This window comes from Lichenostomus cassidix, unplaced genomic scaffold, assembly GCF_008360975.1.
Source record: "Lichenostomus cassidix isolate B80296 unplaced genomic scaffold, HeHo_3.0 HiC_scaffold_40, whole genome shotgun sequence".
Lineage (NCBI taxonomy): Eukaryota > Metazoa > Chordata > Aves > Passeriformes > Meliphagidae > Lichenostomus > Lichenostomus cassidix.
In genome coordinates this window covers 1,928,721-1,946,427 of record NW_028147459.1, presented here as the reverse complement: position 1 = coordinate 1,946,427, position 17,707 = coordinate 1,928,721, and the positions used below count along the sequence as shown (strand labels likewise).

General features: G+C 57.6%; 1 protein-coding gene across 1 annotated transcript; it reads right to left on the bottom strand.

Annotated features, from left to right (window-relative positions):
* Positions 1-294: 294 nt before the first annotated feature.
* LOC146422510 (solute carrier family 12 member 4-like) lies at positions 295-17,322 on the bottom strand. Its single transcript, XM_085046203.1, has 16 exons — positions 17,252-17,322; positions 14,468-14,769; positions 13,393-13,488; positions 12,353-12,499; positions 11,927-11,981; positions 11,704-11,834; positions 11,055-11,287; positions 10,197-10,336; positions 8,535-8,645; positions 6,921-7,019; positions 5,673-5,730; positions 4,433-4,607; positions 3,179-3,282; positions 2,731-2,829; positions 1,563-1,682; positions 295-403 (listed from the first exon to the last, which is right to left on the bottom strand). Exons 2-16 carry the CDS (start codon positions 14,678-14,680, stop codon positions 295-297), a joined length of 1,890 nt encoding a protein of 629 aa, XP_084902329.1. The 5' UTR covers positions 14,681-14,769; positions 17,252-17,322.
* Positions 17,323-17,707: the final 385 nt, after the last annotated feature.

Genomic DNA, 17,707 nt, shown 5'->3' with positions numbered 1-17,707 from the left:
GCAGGTGTGTTTTTGGGGTCTCAGGTGTGTTCAGGTGTGTTTTGGGGTCTCACCTGAGGCTGGTGGGAGGGAGTTCAGGTGTGTTTTGGGGCTCAGGTGTGTTTTTGGGGTCTCAGGTGTGTTCAGGTGTGTTTTGGGGTCTCACCTGAGGCTGGCAGGAAGGGCTCAGGTGTGTTTTGGGGCTCAGGTGTGTTTTTGGGGTCTCAGGTGTGTTCAGGTGTGCTCAGGGGTCTCACCTGAGGCTGGCGGGAGGGGCTCAGGTGTGTTTTTGGGGTTCAGGTGTGTTTTGGGGTCTCACCTGAGGCTGGCGGGGGGAGGTCTCCCATCCTCCAGCCGCAGCAGGGCGAATCTCGCGGCGCTCAGGGAGAGACCCCGCAGCCCCTCCCCCCACTCGGTCTGCGCACTGCGGGGAGAGACCAGGTGTGTCACAGGTGTGTCAGGTGTCCCCAGGTATCCTCAGGTGTGTCCCCAACTGTTCCCAGGTGTGGCCCAGGTGTGCCTCAGGTGTCACAGGTGTGTCCCAGGTGTGTCCCAGGTGTGTCCCAGGTATCCCCAGTTGTCTCCAGGTGTGTCACAGGTGTGTCTTTGTCCCCCCAGGTGTGTCCCCAACTATTCCCAGGTATCCCCAGGTGTGTCCCAGGTGTGTCACAGGTGTCCCAGGTGTGTCTTTGTCCCCCCAGGTATGTCCCAGCTGTCCCCAGGTGTGTCCCCAACTGTTCCCAGGTGTGTCCCCAGGTGTGTCTCTGTTCCCCCAGGTGTGTCCCCAGGTGTCTCCAGGTATGTCCCAGCTGTCCCAGGTGTGTCCCAGGTGTGTCCCAGCTGTCCCCAGCTGTCCCCAGATGTGTCTCAGGTATCCCCAGGTATCCCCAGGTGTGTCCCCAGGTGTGTCCCCTCCCTCCCAGGTATGTCCCAGGTGTCCCCAGGTGTCCCAGGTATGCCCAGGTGTGTCTCAGGTGTGTCCCCAGCTGTCCCCAGGTGTGCCCAGATGTCCCCAGGTATGTCCCCATCCCGCCCAGGTATGTCCCAGCTGTCCCCAGGTGTCCCCAAGGTGTCCCAGGTGTGTTCCCAGCTGTGTCCCCAGCTGCCCCCAGCTGTCCCCAGCTGTCCCAGGTGTCCTAGGTATGCCCAGGTGTGTCCCACCTGTTCCCAGGTGTGTCCCAGGTGTGTCTCTGTTCCCCCAGGTGTGTCCCCAGGTGTCTCCAGGTATGTCCCAGCTGTTCCCAGGTGTGTCCCCAGGTGTGTCCCCAGGTGTGTCCCCAGGTATCCCCAGCTGTCCCCAGGTGTCCCAGGTGTGTCCCCAGGTGTGTCCCAGCTGTCCCCAGGTGTGTCCCCAGGTGTGTCTCAGGTGTCCCCAGCTGTCCCCAGGTGTGTCTCAGGTGTCCCCAGGTGTGTCCCCAGCTGTCCCCAGCTGTCCCAGGTGTCCCAGGTGTGTCCCCAGGTGTGTCCCCAGCTGTCCCCAGCTGTCCCCAGCTGTCCCAGGTGTCCCAGGTGTGTCCCCAGGTGTGTCCCCAGGTGTGTCTCAGCTGTCCCCAGCTGTCCCAGGTGTCCCAGGTGTGTCTCACCTGCGGAACTCCAGGTACTTGTAGGCCGTGGCTCCAATGCCCAAAGCCAGCAGGGCGCAGGACCAGCAGGTGACCAACATGAGTCCCAGACAGAGAGCAGCTCCGGCCAGGGACACTGCCCTGGACAGCGGGGACATCATGGGGACATTGGGGACATTGGGGACATCATGGGGACATTGGGGACATTGGGGACATCATGGGGACATTGGGGACATCATGGGGACATCATGGTGACATTGGGGACATGCAGGGGATTGGGGACATTATGGGGGATTGGGGATACTGGGGACATCGGAGACATTGAGAACATTGGGGACATTGGGGAAATTGGAGATATTGGGGGCATCAGGGACATTGGGGACATTGGGGACATTGGGGACATTATGGGCTATTGAGGATATTGGGGACATTTGGGACATTGGGGACATTATGAGGCATTGGGGATATTGGGGACATCATTGGGGACATTGGGCATATTGGGGACATTAGAGATATTGGGGACATCAGGGACATTGGGGACATTGAGGGGATTGGGGACATTTGGGAACATTGGGGACAATATGGGACATTGGGGACATCAGGGACATCACGGACATTGGGGACACCGCGGGGTCAGCATCATTATTGGTCACTGTTGGTCACTGGGGTCACTCTGTGGTCACTCAGTGGTCACCCCATGGTCACTCAGGGTCACTCATTGGTAACTCAGTGGTCACCCAGAGGTCACTGTGTGTCCCTGTGGTCACTCTGTGGTCACTCAGGGTCTCTCATTGGTCACTCATTGGTCACCCACTGGTCACTCGGGGTCACTCGTGTCACTGACCAGTGGTACAGGGGACAGCGGGGGCTCCAGCCAGGTGTGGGCAGCAAACCCTGGGGACTCTGGGTCACTCACTGTCACTCAGTGCCCCTCATTGGTCACTCAGGGTCACTCACTGGTCACTCATTGTCACTCATTGGTCACTCATTGTCACTCACTGGTCACTCAAGATCACTCAGGGTCACCCTGCAGTCACTCAAGGTCCCTCACTGGTCACTCAGGGTCACTCATTGGTCACTCACTGGTCACTCACTGGTCACTCACTGGTCACTCAGGGTCACTCACTGGTCACTCATTGGTCACTCATTGTCACTCATTGGTCACCCAGCGGTCACTCATGTCACTGACCAGTGGTAGAGGGGACAGCGGGGGCTCCAGCCGGGCGTGGGCAGCAAACCCTGCAGGGCGCAGGCCAAGTTCAGCCCCAGGTATGACGTCAGGCACAACCTGTGGGAGTGACGTCATTGTGGGCGTGGTCGTGACGTCATTCGGAGTGACGTCATTGGGGTGGGTCGTCAGCGGGGCGGCAGTGACGTCAGCGGGGAGTGGGGGACGTGGGGACAGTGAGGGGACATTGGGGACAGTGAGGGACATGGGGACAGCTGAGGGACATTGGGACAGCTTGGGGGACATGGGGACATCCTGAGGGACATGGGGACAGCTTGGGGGACAAATAGAGACATCTCAGGCCATGGGGACATCCCGGGGTCACATGGGGACATCCCGGGGTCACATGGGGACACGGGTGGCGGTGACGTCACCGTGCGCGATGACGTCACGGGGCGGGGTGACGCACACGGACAGCACCGGCGCCAGCAGGTCCAGCGAGCCCAGCAGCACTCCCAGCGTCGCTGTCGCCGCCGTGGCCACCAGCGGCCAGAGCCGGCCTCGGGCCAGAGCCTGCGGGGACATGGGGACACTGAGGGGACATCCCTGGGGGACATGGGGACAGCACCGGGACATGGGGACACCGTGGGGACATCCCCGAGGGACATGGGGACAGACCTGGGGGACGTGGGGACACCACGGGGGGGACATGGGGACAGTGAGGGGACAGCAGGGGGACATGGGGACATCCCTGGGGGACAAGGGGACACCATGGGGACACCGTGGGGACATCGTAGGGACATCCCTGGGGGACATGGCGACAGCTCTGGGGACAGCCCAGGGACAGTGGGGACACTGCGGGGGACATGGGGACACCGTGGGGACATGGGGACATCCCTGGGGGACATGGCGATAGCTCTGGGAACAGCCCAGGGACAGTGGGGACTTTGCGGGGGACGTGGGGACATCCCCAGGGACAGCTCAGGGACATTGGGGACATCCCAGGGACATTGGGGACACCCTGGACAACCCTTAGGATGTCCCCAGTCACCCCTGGTGACTTTGGGGACATTTTTGGGGCACATCGGGACACCCAGAGGTTATTGGGAAGCACTTTGGGGACATTGGGACATCCTTGGGGACACCTTGGGGACATCAGGATCCCCCTCGGACCATCGGGACCTTCTTGGGGACATCGGGACCTTCTTGGGGACATCGGACCATCGAGGACACTGCCAGGGCTATCGGGACTCCCTTGGGGACACTTGGGGACATTGAGAACACTGCCAGGGACATCGGGATCCCCTTGGGGACATCAGGAACCCCTTGGGGACACCCCTGGGGACATCGGGATCCCCTTGGAGACACCGGAAGCCCCCTGGGGACACTTGGGGACACTGCCAGGGCCATCGGGACACCCTTGGGAACATCAGGAACCCCTTGGGGACACCCCTGGGGACATCGAGGACACTCCCAGGGAACATCGGGACTCTCTTGGGGACACTCCCAGGGCCATCAGGAGCCCCTGGTGACACCTGGGGACACCACAACCCCCCTGGGGACACTCGGTGACCCTTGGGGACACTCACGAGTGGCAGTGGCAGTGCCCGTGTCCCCAGCAGCCCCTCCCCCTGGGGACATGGGGACACTCAGGGCCATCAGCACCCCCTAGGGACATCGGGACTCCCTCGGGGACATTGGAAACCCCCTTGGTGACACTCACGAGTGGCAGTGGCAGTGCCCGTGTCCTCGCCAGTCCCCTCAGCAGTCTCGCTCCGCCCAGCAGCGCCTGCAGCCCAACCCCCCCTGCCGAGAGCAGTGCGCCGGCGACAGGGAGCCAGGGCCAGGGCCAGGCGACAGCCGCCAGCACCGGGACACCGCCCAGCGTGACACCGAACCTGGGGGACATGGGGACAGTGTGGGGACAATGCCCAGGGACATGGGGACAGAGCCACGGCCAGGGCCAGGCGACAGCCGCCAGCACCGGGACACCGCCCAGCGTGACACCGAACCTGGGGGACATCGAGGGGACATGGGGACAGTGTGGGGACACTGAGGGACAGTGCCCAGGGACATGGGGACAGAGCCACGGCCAGGGCCAGGCGACAGCCGCCAGCACCGGGACACTGCCCAGCGTGACACCGAACCTGGGGGGACACGGGGACAGTGTGGGGACACCGCCCAGGGTGACACCGAACCTAAGGGGACATGGGGACAGTGTGGGGACACCGCCCAGGGATATGGGGACAGTGTGGGGACAGTGCCCAGGGACATGGGGACAGTGTGGGGACAGTGCCCAGCGTGACACCGAACCTGGGGGACATGGGGACAGTGTGGGGACAGTGTGGGGACACTGCCCAGAGACATGGGGACAGCACCGGGACACCGCCCAGCGTGACACCGAACCTAAGGGACATGGGGACACTGAGGGGACACTGCTCAGGGATACCCCAAACCTGAGGGGACATGGGGACAACGCCCAAGGACTTGGGGACAGTGTGGGGACAGTGTGGGGACACCGCCCAGGGTGGTGCCAAACCTAAGGGGACACACGGGGGACATGGGGACACTGTGGGGACACTGTGGGGACACTGCGGGCACATGGGGACACTGCTCAGGGACACCCCAAACCGAAGGGAACACGGGGACAGCGTGGGGACACAGAGGGGACACCACAGGGACATGGGGACACCACCCAGGGACACCCCGAAGCTGAGGGGACAATGGCAGGGACAGTGCAGTCCCCCTTAGGACACCCCTGGTGACATTAGGGACACCCTTGGGGACCCTCTTGGGGACACTCTGGTGACACCAGAACCTCCCTGGTAACACTGGGGACACCTTGGGGACATCAGAGTCCCCCTGGGGACATCGGGGAGCCCCTGGGGACCCTCTTAGGGACCCTCTGGTGACACCAGGACCCCCCTGGGGACATTGGGGACACCCTGGGGACATTGACTCACTTGTCCCTCAGCAGCTGTCCCTCCACGCCAGCGCCCAGCAGCAGCGCCGCGCTCAGGTCTGCCCGTCAAGGAAAAACCCAAAATCCTCCCCAAAAATACCCCAAAATCCACCCCAAAAAACCCAAAATCCACCCCAAAAATACTCCAAAATCCACCCCAAAAAAACCCCAAATCCATCACAAAATCCACCCCAAAAAACCCGAAAATTCCCCTCAAAATCCACCCCAAAAAATCCCCCAAAATCCTCCCAAATCCACCCTAAAAAAACCCCGAAATCCACCACAAAATCCTTCAAAAGTCCCTCCAAATCCTCCCAAAAAACCCCGAAAATTCCCCTCAAAATCCACCCCAAAATCCTCCCCAAAAAGCCCCCGAATCCACCCGAAATCCACCCCAAAATCCACCCAAAAACCAAAAAATCCACCCTAAATCCTCCCCAAAAAAACCCCAAATCCCTCGCAAAATCCACCTGAAAAAACCTGAAAATTCCCCTCAAAATCCCCCCATATTTTGGGATTTCCTGCCCATATTTTGGGATTTCCTGCCCATATTTTGGGGTTTCCTGCCCATATTTTGGGATTTCCCTCCAGGATTCGGGATTTCCCCCCCAAATTTTAGGATCTGCCCCATATTTTGGGATTTCCCCCCTATATTTTGGGATTTCCCTCCCCAAATTTTAGGATCCGCCCCATATTTTGGGGTTCCCCCCACCCAGATTTTGGGGTTTCCATCAGGATTTGGGGTTCCCCCCATATTTTGGGGTTTCCCACCCACATTTGGGGTTTCCCCTTCCAAATTTTACAATCCCCCCCATATTTTGGGGTTTCCCCCATATTTGGGGTTGGATACATCCCAAAGTCGTCGTGGCCCCTAAGGTTTTTGGTTCCCCCTCAGGATTTTTGGGGTTTCCCCCCGTATTTTGGGATTTGTCCCTCCAGGAGTTTGGGATTTGCCCCCCAAATTTTAGGATCCCCCCGATATTTTGGGATTTCCCCCCAATATTTTTGGGATTCCCCAGTATTTAGGGTCGGATACATCCCAGGGCCGTGGTCACCCCAGGGTTTTGGGGTTTCCCCCCATATTTTGGGGTTTCCTCAGGATTGGGTTTCCCAGATTTTAGGTTTCCCCCCGTATTTTGGGGTTTCCCCCCCATATTTTGGGTTTCCCCCCGTATTTTGGGGTTTCCCCTCAGAATCTTTGGGGTTTCCCCTCAGAATTTTTGGGGTTTCCCCATTTGGGGTGGGATACATCCCAGGGCCGTGGCACTCGCAGCCCCAATGCTCCCAGCAGGGATGGAACGAGCGACGTCGCCGAGCTCCGAGCAGCGACTGCAACCCCACAGCACCCCTGGGCGTGGGACCCCAAATGTGACCCCAAAACCCCAAATGGGACCCCAATGACCCCAAATGGGACCCCAAATGTGACCCCAAAACCCCAAATGGGACCCCAATGACCCCAAATGGGACCCCAAATGTGACCCCAATGACCCCAAATGTGACACCAAATGTGACCCCAAATCAGCCCGGGACCCCAAATGGGACCCAAATGGGACCCCAATGGGACCCCAATGACCCCAAGTGGGACCCCAAATGGGACCCCAATGACTCCAAACGGGACCCCAAATGGGACCCCAAAACCCCAAATGGGACCCCAAAACCCCACAGCACACCTGGGCGTGGGGACCCCAAATGGGACCCCAAATGTGACCCCAATGACTCCAAATGGGACCCCAAATGTGACCCCAAATGTGACCCCAATGACCCCAAATGTGACCCCAATGACCCCAAATGGGACCCCAAATGGGACCCCAAATCAGCCCGGGACCCCAAATGGGACCCCAATGACCCCAAATGTGACCCCAAATGGAACCCCAAAACCCCACAGCGCACCTGGGACCCCAAATCACCCCTATGACCCGAAATGTGATCCCAAATGGGACCCCAAATCAGCCCGGGACCCCAAATGTAACCCCAATGACCCCAAATGGGACCCCAAAACCCCAAATGGGACCCCAAAACCCCACAGCACACCTGGGCATGGGGACCCCAAATGGGATCCCAAATGGGACCCCAAATGGGACCCCAAATGTGATCCCAAATGGGACCCCAAATCAGCCCAGGACCCCAAATGTAACCCCAATGACCCCAAATGGGATCCCAAATGGGACTCCAAAACCCCATGGGACCCCAAATGGGACCCCAAATCACCCCAATGACCCCAATTGGGACCCCAAGGACCCCAAATCCTCCCACAGCACCCCTGTGACCCCAAATGGGACCCTAAATCCTCCCAGTGACCCTAAATGGGACCCCAAATCCCCTTTTGGAATCCCACAAATCCCCACAATTTAGGGTTTCCTCCCCCAATTTAGGGTCCTTCCCAGCCCCCTCCCCAGGCTGGGATCCCAAACCCCCAATTTTGGGCTTCCCTCCCCAGTTTTGGGGTCTCCCTCCCCAATTTTGGGAACCCAAACCCCCAGTTTGGGGTTTCCCTCCCCAGTTTTGGGTTTCCCTCCCCAATTTTGGAGTCTCCCCCCCAAATTTTGGGGTTTCCCTCTTGAATTTTGGGGTCTCCCCCCCAATTTAGGGTTTCCCTCCCCAGTTTGGTATCCCAAACTCCCAATTTAGGGTTTTCTCTCCCCAATTTTGAAGTTTCCCTCCCTAATTTTGAGATCCCAAACCCCCAATTTAGGGTTTCCCTCCCCAATTTTGGGGTTTTCCTCCTGAATTTTGGGTTCCCCTCCCCAATTTAAGGCCCCAAACTCCCAATTTAGTGTTCCCCTCCCCAATTTTGGGGTGTCCCCCCAAATTTTGGGGTTTCCCTCCCCAATTTAGGGTCCCCTCCCCGGTTTTGGGGTCTCACCTGAGGCCGACGGCAGGCTCAGCCCCAAAAGGACCCCAAAGGAGGTGTCGGCCACGCCCTCCTCAGGCCCCGCCCCCAAACCCGCTTCCGGTGGGCGTGGCCAGAGGTTGCCTGGGTGGAGCAAAGTGTTAAGCCACGCCCACTGCCAGCAGGCCACGCCCCGTGCGCTTGGGGTGACGTCATCGCCATGACTCCGCCCCTAAGGGCATCGCAGTGACCCCAATGTCCCCAATGTCCCTAAATCCCTTCAATGTCCCAAATCCCCCCAGTGTCCCCAATGTCCCCAATGTCCTCAATGGCCCAAATCCCCCTGATGTCCCCAAATCCCTTCAATGTCCCAAATCCCCCCAGTGTCCCCAATGTCCCCAAAGTCCCCAATGTCCTCAATGGCCCAAATCCCCCCAATGTCCCCAAATCCCTTCAATGTCCCCAATTCCCTTAATGCCTCCAATGACCCCATTGACCCCAATATCCCCAATGTCCCCAATCCCCTCAATGTCCCCAATGTCCCCAATTCCCTTCAATGTCCCCAATTCCCTTCAATGTCCCCAGTTCCTTTAATGTTCTCAATGACTCCAATGTCCCCAATCTCCTCAATGTCCCAAATCCCCCCAGTGTCCCCAATGTCTTCAATGTCCCCAATTCCATTAATGTCCTCAATGTCTCCAATGTCCCCAATGACCCCAATGTCCTCAATGTCCCCAGTGTCCCAAATCCCCCCCAGTGTCCCCAAGGTCCCCAATCTCAATGTCACCAATCCCTTCAATGTCCCCAAATCCCCTCAATGTCCCCAATGTCCACAATCCCCCAGTGATGTCCTCGATGGTGTCCCCAATGACCCTAATGATGACCTCAATGTCCCCAATGTCCTCAATGTCCCAAATCCCCCCAGTGTCCTCAATATCCCCAATGTCTCCAATGTCCTCAATGGCCCCAATGTCCCCAAATCCCTTCAACACCTCCAATGACCACAAAGACCCCAATATTTCCTCAATGTCCCCAAATGTCCCCATTGACCACAATATCCTCAATGTCCCCAATGACCCTAATGATGACCTCAATGTCCCCAATGTCCCCCATGTCTCCAGTGACAATGATGTCCCCAGTGGTGTCTCCAATGTCCCTGATGACTCCAATGCATCCCAATGACCCCAAAGATTCCCAATGTCCCCAGTGATGTCCCCAATGTCCCCAATCCCTCCAGACACTCTCCCAGTGTCCCCAATGTCCCCATTGAGCCCAATCTCCTCAATGTCCTTAATTCCCACAATGACCCCAATTGTCCCCAATGCCCTCAACGTCTCCAATATCCCCACTGACCCCAATGTCCGCAAGGTCCCCAATCCCCACAGTGTCCCCAGTGTCCCCAGCCCCCCAGGTCTGGTGACCTTCAACTACTCTCCCAGTGTCCCCAGTGTCCCCAATATCCCCAATGTCCTCAATCCCTTCAACGTCCCCAATATCTCCAATCCCCCAATGTCCACAATGTCCCCAAAGACCCCAATGTCCCCAATCCCTTCAATGTCCCCAATGTCCCCAATATCTCCAATCCCCCAATGTCCATAATGTCCCCAATCCCTTCAACATCCCCAATGTCCCCAATATCCCCATTAACCCCCCAGGCCCCGCCCACCCCGCTGGCCCCGCCCCCGCGGGACTCACGTGCCAGCAGCCTGGCGCTGGGCCCGGGCAGGGCGGGCAGCGCCCCCTGGTGGGCGGGAGGACCGCGGGAGGAGGCGTTGGGGGGCGGGGAGGGGGGGCAGGGCCGGAGGGGGTCACCGGGGCGGGGGGGCAGACACAGCCTGGGGGGGAGGAACACCCTCATTAGCATCTCATTAGCATCGAGAAGGGGCTGGGAGCACAATGAGAGTGAGCCCAACCCCTCATTAGCATCTTATTAGCATATGGAAGGGCAGGGCACCAGGGGGTCTCCAAGGCGGGGGGGAGGAACACCCTCATTAGCATCTCGTTTGCATAAAGAGGGTCTCAGGGAGTCCCCAGAGCTGGGGGGGAGGCACAGTGAGAGATCCCAACCCTTCATTAGCATCTCATTAGCATATGGAGAGGGACAGGGTGGAGACACAGCTTGGAGAGGAGAGTTAGCTCATTAGCATCTCATTAGCATCGAGAAGGGCTGCAGTGTCTCAGGGCGTCACACTGAGGATCATCCAACACTCTCATTAGCATCTCATTAGCATTGGGAATAGGCTGAGGGAGGCATGGCCTGGGGGAGGGGAGAGACAGTGAGCCCAACCCCTCATTAGCATCTCATTTGCATACAGAGGTTTCAGGGGGTTCCTGGGGCTGGGGGGAGGCACACAGAGGATCAGCCCCGCCCCTCATTAGCATCTCATTAGCATACAGAGTGTGGGAAGGCACAGCCTGCAGGATGGGAAGCACACCGAGCATGACTCCACCCCCTCATTAGCATCTCATTAGCATACAGAGTGTGGGAAGCACACCCAGCATGACTCCATCCCCTCATTAGCATCTCATTAGCATAAGGGGCGTGTCACTCACTGCGAGGCGGGGGCTCCCGGCAACGCCCTCCGCAGTGACCCCGCCTGCAGCGCCAGCAGAGCCAATAGGAGGCCAGCAGGGCCCAGGGGGGCGGCGACAGCCCGGACGGTGGGCGGGGCCAGAGACCCCGCCCCCAGCAGCGCCAGAAACCCCGCCCCGTAGCCACGCCCATTGTTGAGCCGGCCCATGCGGCCACGCCCAGGCAGCACCGCCCAATTGGGGCTCAGGTAGACCTGGGGAGGGAGGGGCCGAGAGGTGATAGGCCCCGCCCACCCCGAAAGCCACGCCCCCTCAATGCTAAACCCCTCACCTGTAGGAGACCCTGCCCCTTTCAAGGCCACACCCAGTCCCAGCCCGGCCACGCCCCCAGCCCCTTTTAACCACGCCCACTCACCAGCAGCACCTTGGCCCCGCCCACTCCGTAAGCCCCGCCCACTCACCTGCAGCACCTCCGTCCCGTCCATCCCCTGGCCACGCCCACCCCGTTAGCCCCGCCCACTCACCAGCAGCACCTCGGCCCCACCCAGCCCCCCTTAGCCCCGCCCACCCCCTTAGCCCCGCCCACTCACCAGCAGCACCTCGGCACCGCCCATCCCCAGGCCACGCCCACCCCCGTTAGCCCCGCCCACCCCTAGCCCCGCCCACTCACCAGCAGCACCTCGGCCCCGCCCAGCGCTGCAGCCGCCGCGGCAAAGGCGGAGCTCAGGAAGCCGCAGACCCCAACTGCCCCCCCGGCCTCGGGGCCCAGCGCCCCCGACAGCAGCGACAGAGCCCCGCCCCCTGCATGACGTCACGGGGTGTGGTCATGCTCTGGACACGCCCACAGGTGGGCGGGGTCAGGGTTCCCCCCCACCCAGCCCCGCCCAGCTCACCGGGGTCCAGGCCGTTGGTGGCCACGGCGCTCAGGGACACTGCGGTCAGCAGCATCTGGGGGGGAGTGACCTGTCACCTCGGGGTGACCATAGGGTGACCCCAAGGGTGATCTCTGATCCCAGGGTGACCGTAGGGTGACCCCATGTCGCCCCGTCAGTCATAAAGGACCCCGATGGTCATTGTCCCCAGTGTCCCCCTATGGTCTCAGAGTGACCCCATGTCCCTGATGGTCAGGGACCCCATGTCCCTGGTCACTCACATTGGCCCCCAGCAGGACCCTGATGGTCACTGTCCCCATGTCCCCATGTGTCCCCATGTCCCCCCATGTCCCCATGTCCCCTTGTCCCCGGTCACTCACGCAGGCCCCCATGGTCATTGTCCCCATGTCCCCATGTCCCCATGTCCCCATGTCCCCGGTCACTCACGCAGGCCCCCAGCAGGACGCCGATGGTCATTGTCCCCAGGACGCCGCCGTGTCCCACAACCCATGGCAGTCGCAGCAGCAGCACCAACCCCAGCAGGGACTGCAGCGACGGAGCCACCACCCCCAGGAGTGTCCCCAGGGCGCGGCGCTGAGGGGACAGTGGGGACAGCAGGGTCACCCAGGGGTCATCAGTGACCCCCGGTGCCACCACCCCCAGCAGTGTCCCCAGGGCGCGGCGCTGAGGGGACAGCAGGGTCACTCAGGGGTCAGCAATGACCCACAGAGCCACCACCCCCAGCAGTGTCCCCAGGGCGTGGTGCTGAGGGGACAGTGGGGACAGCAGGGTCACCCAGGGGTCATCAGTGACCCCCGGTGCCACCACCCCCAGCAGTGTCCCCAGGGCACGGTGCTGAGGGACAGCGGGGACAGCAGGGTCACCCAAGGGTCACCCAGGGGTCACCAACAACCCCCAGTGTCCCTAGGGCTGGGGTCACCATATGGTCACCACAAGGCCACACCCCCCAGCCCCACCCATGGCCACACCCAGCCACACCCACTTCACCCAGGCCACGCCCCCACAGGGGCGGAGCCACTGTCACTATCAGGGCTGTACAGGTGTCCCCAGGTGATGTCCCCATGCCATGACCACACCCATCCCCACCCATGACCACGCCCACTCCACCCAGGCCACGCCCTCACGAGGGCAGAGCTGCTATCACTATCCAGGCTCAGCATGCTGTACAGGTGATGTCACCATCACATGACCACACCCCCAGCCCCACCCATGACCACGCCCTCAGCCACACCCAGCCCCGCCCATGGCCACGCCCACGCCCACCCAGGCCACGCCCTCATGGGGGTGGAGCCGCTGTCACTATCCAGACTCTGGGACTGCACAGGTGATTTCGGGTGATGTCCCCATGGCATGACCACACCCCCAGCCACATGGCCACACCCATCCCCACCAGGCCACGCCCACCCCGCCCTGGCCACACCCATCCCCACCAGGCCACGCCCACCCTGCCCAGGCCACGCCCTCACCGGGGCGGAGCCGCTGTCGCTGTCGGGGCTCAGCGCGCTGTAGGGAGCGATCCTGCGCAGCAGCGCCGGAACTCTCGGCCGCGTCGCCAGCTCCTCCTACCGGAAAGGGCGTGGTCGGGGGCGGGGCTAGCGAGGGTGGAGCCGGGAGGGGGCGTGGCCTTGACAGGGACTGCACTGGGCACTCAGGGTGGGGCTAAGGGGGTGGAGCTAAGAGGGGAGGGGCTAGGAAGGGGTGTGGCCTTGCTGTGAGCAGCATTGGTCATTGGGGCGGAGCGAAAAGGGGTGTGGCTAAGGGGGCGTGGCTTTGACATGGACAGCACAGGTTACTGGGGGCGTGGCTAAGATGGGTGTGGCTAAGGGGGCGTGGCTTTGACATGGACAGCACAGGATACTCAGGGGCGTGCCTAAGATGGGTGTGGCTAAGGGGGTGTGGCCTCGGCATGGACGGCACTAGTCACTTGGGATGGCGCTAAGAGGGGCGGAGCTAAGAGGGGTGGGGCTGAAAGGGGGTGTGGCTTCGACATGGACAGCACGGGTTACTCAGGGGGTGTGGCTAAGATGGGTGTGGCTAAAGGGGGCGTGGCTTTGCCATGACCAGCACTGGGCACTCAGGGGTGTGGCAAGGAGGGGGCGTGGCTAATGTGGGGGAGGGGCATGTGGGGCGTGGCCTCGCCTGGAACACCACCATGGGCTAAGGGGTGTGGCTAATAAGGGGGTGGAGCTTTGTAGAGGGGGCGTGGCCTACCACAAACACCACCAATGCCTGAAGCCAGGGGGGTTAATTAATGGGTTTGGGCTAATTAGGGAGGCGGGGCTTTGGGGATGGGCGTGGCCTGATCACAATGCTGGGGCACTGAGTGGGCGTGGCTAATTGGGAGGAGGGGCTGTGGCCGGATGGGGCGTGGCCTCTGTGTTAATTAGTGACAGTGTTAATTAGTGTTAACACACTAATTAACACCATGGGGGCTTGGCTAGATAATGTGGTTGGGGTTAGGGGCGTGGCCTCCGCCAGGTTTAACACTAACGGGGTGTGGTCAACGAGTGGGCGTGGCCTGTACGGGGGGCGTGGCCTCACCTCGAACAGCGCCAATGGGCGTTCCCCAGACAGCCCGGGCGGGGCGGGAGGGGCGGGGCGAGCCCTGGCCACGCCCCCATGGGTGGGCGTGGTCTCGGTGGGGGAGGGGGAGGAGTCCGAGAGGGGAGGCCTGGAGCTGGAGGGGGAGGGGGGCTCGGGGCTGCTGTCCGATGGCTCCGCCCCCCGCGGCGGCCACACCCCCGGCACCGCCATGACGTCACCGGGGTGGTGATGACGTCACCGGGCGCGGTGGCGATGATGTCATCGCCGCGGGGATGACGTCATCGATGACGTCGCGGCATCTGCGGGGGAAATCGAGAAGTTTAGAGGGAAAAAAGGCATTTTCTGAGCAAAATTCCAAATTAAAATTAAAAAAATTAGAATGAAATCAAAATTCAAAACCATACTTTTTTAACTTGAAAAATTTTTTTAAAATGAAAATTTAAAAATGAAAATTGAATCATAATTTAAAATAACATTTTAAATTAAGTTTTATTTCAAAATGAAAATTGAAAATTAAAATTAAATTTAAATTTAATTTTTTTATTTAAAAATTTAAAAATATAAAAACTAAACTTAATTAAAATTAAATTAAATTTTTAAAATTAAATAAATTAAATTTTTTTAGAATTTAAAATCTGAAAAATTAAAAAAAAATTTAAAGTTTCTATTCAATCACAAACAAGGTACAATAAAACGCTGCGAATATAAAAAATTTTCAATGGATGGAAAAGCATTTTGGTGGAAAAAACCACAATTTTCAAGGGAAAATCCACATTTTTAGAGAGAAAAGCCACATTGGTGGAGGAGGAAATGGAATTTTCTGAGGGAAAATCCACATTTTTGAGAAGAAAATTGTTGATTTTGGATGGGAAAAGTGCATTTTGGAGAAAAATTGAGTTTATAGAGGGAAAATCCAATTTTTTGGAGGAAAATCCACAATTCTAGAGGAAAAATCCACATTGGCAAGGGGAAAATCCACAGTTTTGGAGAAGAAAATTGACATTTTTTAAAGGGAGAAATCCAATAAATAGTTATTTTTTGGGAAGTATTTTGGGGCAAATAGTGCTGTTGTGAGAGAAAGGCAAAAAAACCCTAAAATGTATAAAATATGTAGTTGTATGTTGAAAAAAAATGAATAAAGCAAATTTTTAGGGGTTTGGAGAAATTCTGAGGAGAGAAAAGTCAAATTATTTTGCAAATAAAAGTGATTTTTGGGAGGAGAAAATTGGGTTTTTGTGGAAGAACAGCTGGCTTGGGGCAGAAATCCTCATTTTGGGTTTTTTTGGGGCAGAAATTGGCAGTTCTGGGGATAAAAAAATGAATTTCAGGGAAAATACTCAATTGGGTGACAAAAAATGGGCAATTTGGGGGAAAAATTGCCTCACAAAATGCCCTGTGGAGCCAAATCCTAATTTTCGGGGGCAAAATTCTGCTTTTTTGGTGCCAAACCCCATTTTTGGAGGCAAAAATCCACATTTCAGAACAAACCTCCCACTTTTTGAGGAGAAATAATCCCTTTTGGGGACAAAAATTCCCATTTTTAGGAGGCAAAGACCACCTTTTGGGGCCAAATTTCCACTTTTTGGGGCCCAACTCCTCCTTTTTTGGGTGAAATTCCCCCACTTTGGAGGCAAAACAGCCTCTTTTGGGGACAAAATTCCCATTTTTTGGAGGCAAATCTTCCCTTTTAGAAAAACCCTCTTTCCTTTTGGAGGCCAAACTCCCATTTTTGGGGCCAAATTCCCCTTTTTGGGACTAAACTGCCCATTTTTGGGTCCAAATTCCCCATTTTTGGGATCCCAAACTCCATTTTTGGGGCCAAATTCACCCTTTGTGGGATCCAAACTGCCCTTTTTGAAGCCAAAGTCTCCCTTTTGGGACCAAACTATCCTTTTTGGGACCAAATTCCCCATTTCTGGGATCCAAACTCCCTCTTTTTCGGCCCAAATCCCCCTTTTTGGAGCCAAATTCTCCCTTTTAGAAGCCAAACTCCCATTTTGGGGCCAATTTCCCCTTTTTGGATCTAAACTGCCTATTTTGGGGGCCAAATTCCCCTTTTTGGGATCCAAACTCCATTTTTCGGCCCAAATTCCCCCTTTTGGGTGTCCAAACTGCCCTTTTTGGGACCAAATTCTCCCTTCAAGGGGCCAAATTCTACCTTTTCGGGACCAACCTCGCCCTTTTTGGGGCCAAATCCCCCTTTTTTAGGACCAAACCCCACTTTTCATAAACCCCCTCCCTTTTTTGGGGCCAAATTCACTTTTCCAAGTGCCAACCCCACCCTTTTTGGGGCCAAACTGCCCTTTTTGGAATCCAAACTGCCCTTTTTTGGGATCCAAACTCCCCCTTTTGAGGCCAAACTCCCATTTTTGGGATCAAATTCACCCTTTAGGGTTCCAAACTCTCCCTTTTTGGTGCCAAATTCTCCCTTTTTGGGACCAAATTCCCCTTTTTCGGCCCAAATTCCCCCTTTTGGATGTCCAAACCGCCCTTTTTGGAGCCAAATTCTCCCTGCAAGGAGCCAAACTCTCCCTTTTTGGGGCCAAATTCCCCATTTTTGGGGCCAACCCTTCCACTTTCCGGGTCCAACCCCCACTTTTTGGGGCCAAACTGCCCTTTTTGGACCCAAATTCCCTCTTTTTGAACCCAAATTCCCCTTGTTAGACCCAAATTCCCCTTTTCTTGGCCCCACCTCCCCCTCTCTCCCTCAGCCCTCCCGATTTCCCATCCCTAAACCCCCAATTTTGGGCCCAAATTCCCCAAATTTCGGGGCTCCGGTACCTGAGTGGGTGTGGCTGGCGCGCGCATCCCTGGCCACGCCCACCGGCGCGCGCTGCCGCAGGGGGCGTGGCGACGCAGGGGGCGTGGTCTAGTGGGCGGGGCTAAGTCAGAATGGGCGATGCTTTGGTTGGGGCGTGGCTTGGGTGGGCGTGGTTTAGAAAGTGGGCGTGGTTTGGGTGGGCGGGGCTAAGTCAGAATGGGCGTGGTTTAGGCGGGAGGGGCGTGGCTTTGCTGGGTGTTGAGAAGACTGAATGGGCGCAGTTTAATCAGTAAATTATTATTATTATAATTTTATTTTTAATAATTGTTATTTAGGAAGTTTTTGTAGTATTCAAGCACGGATAAAACGTGTTAAGCAAATTAGAAATAAAGCAATGGAAAAGAAATAAAAGTAAGCAGAGTGAATGTAAAGATTATTGTTACGCTCGTTAAGTATTACTAAGTTTTTAATTACTT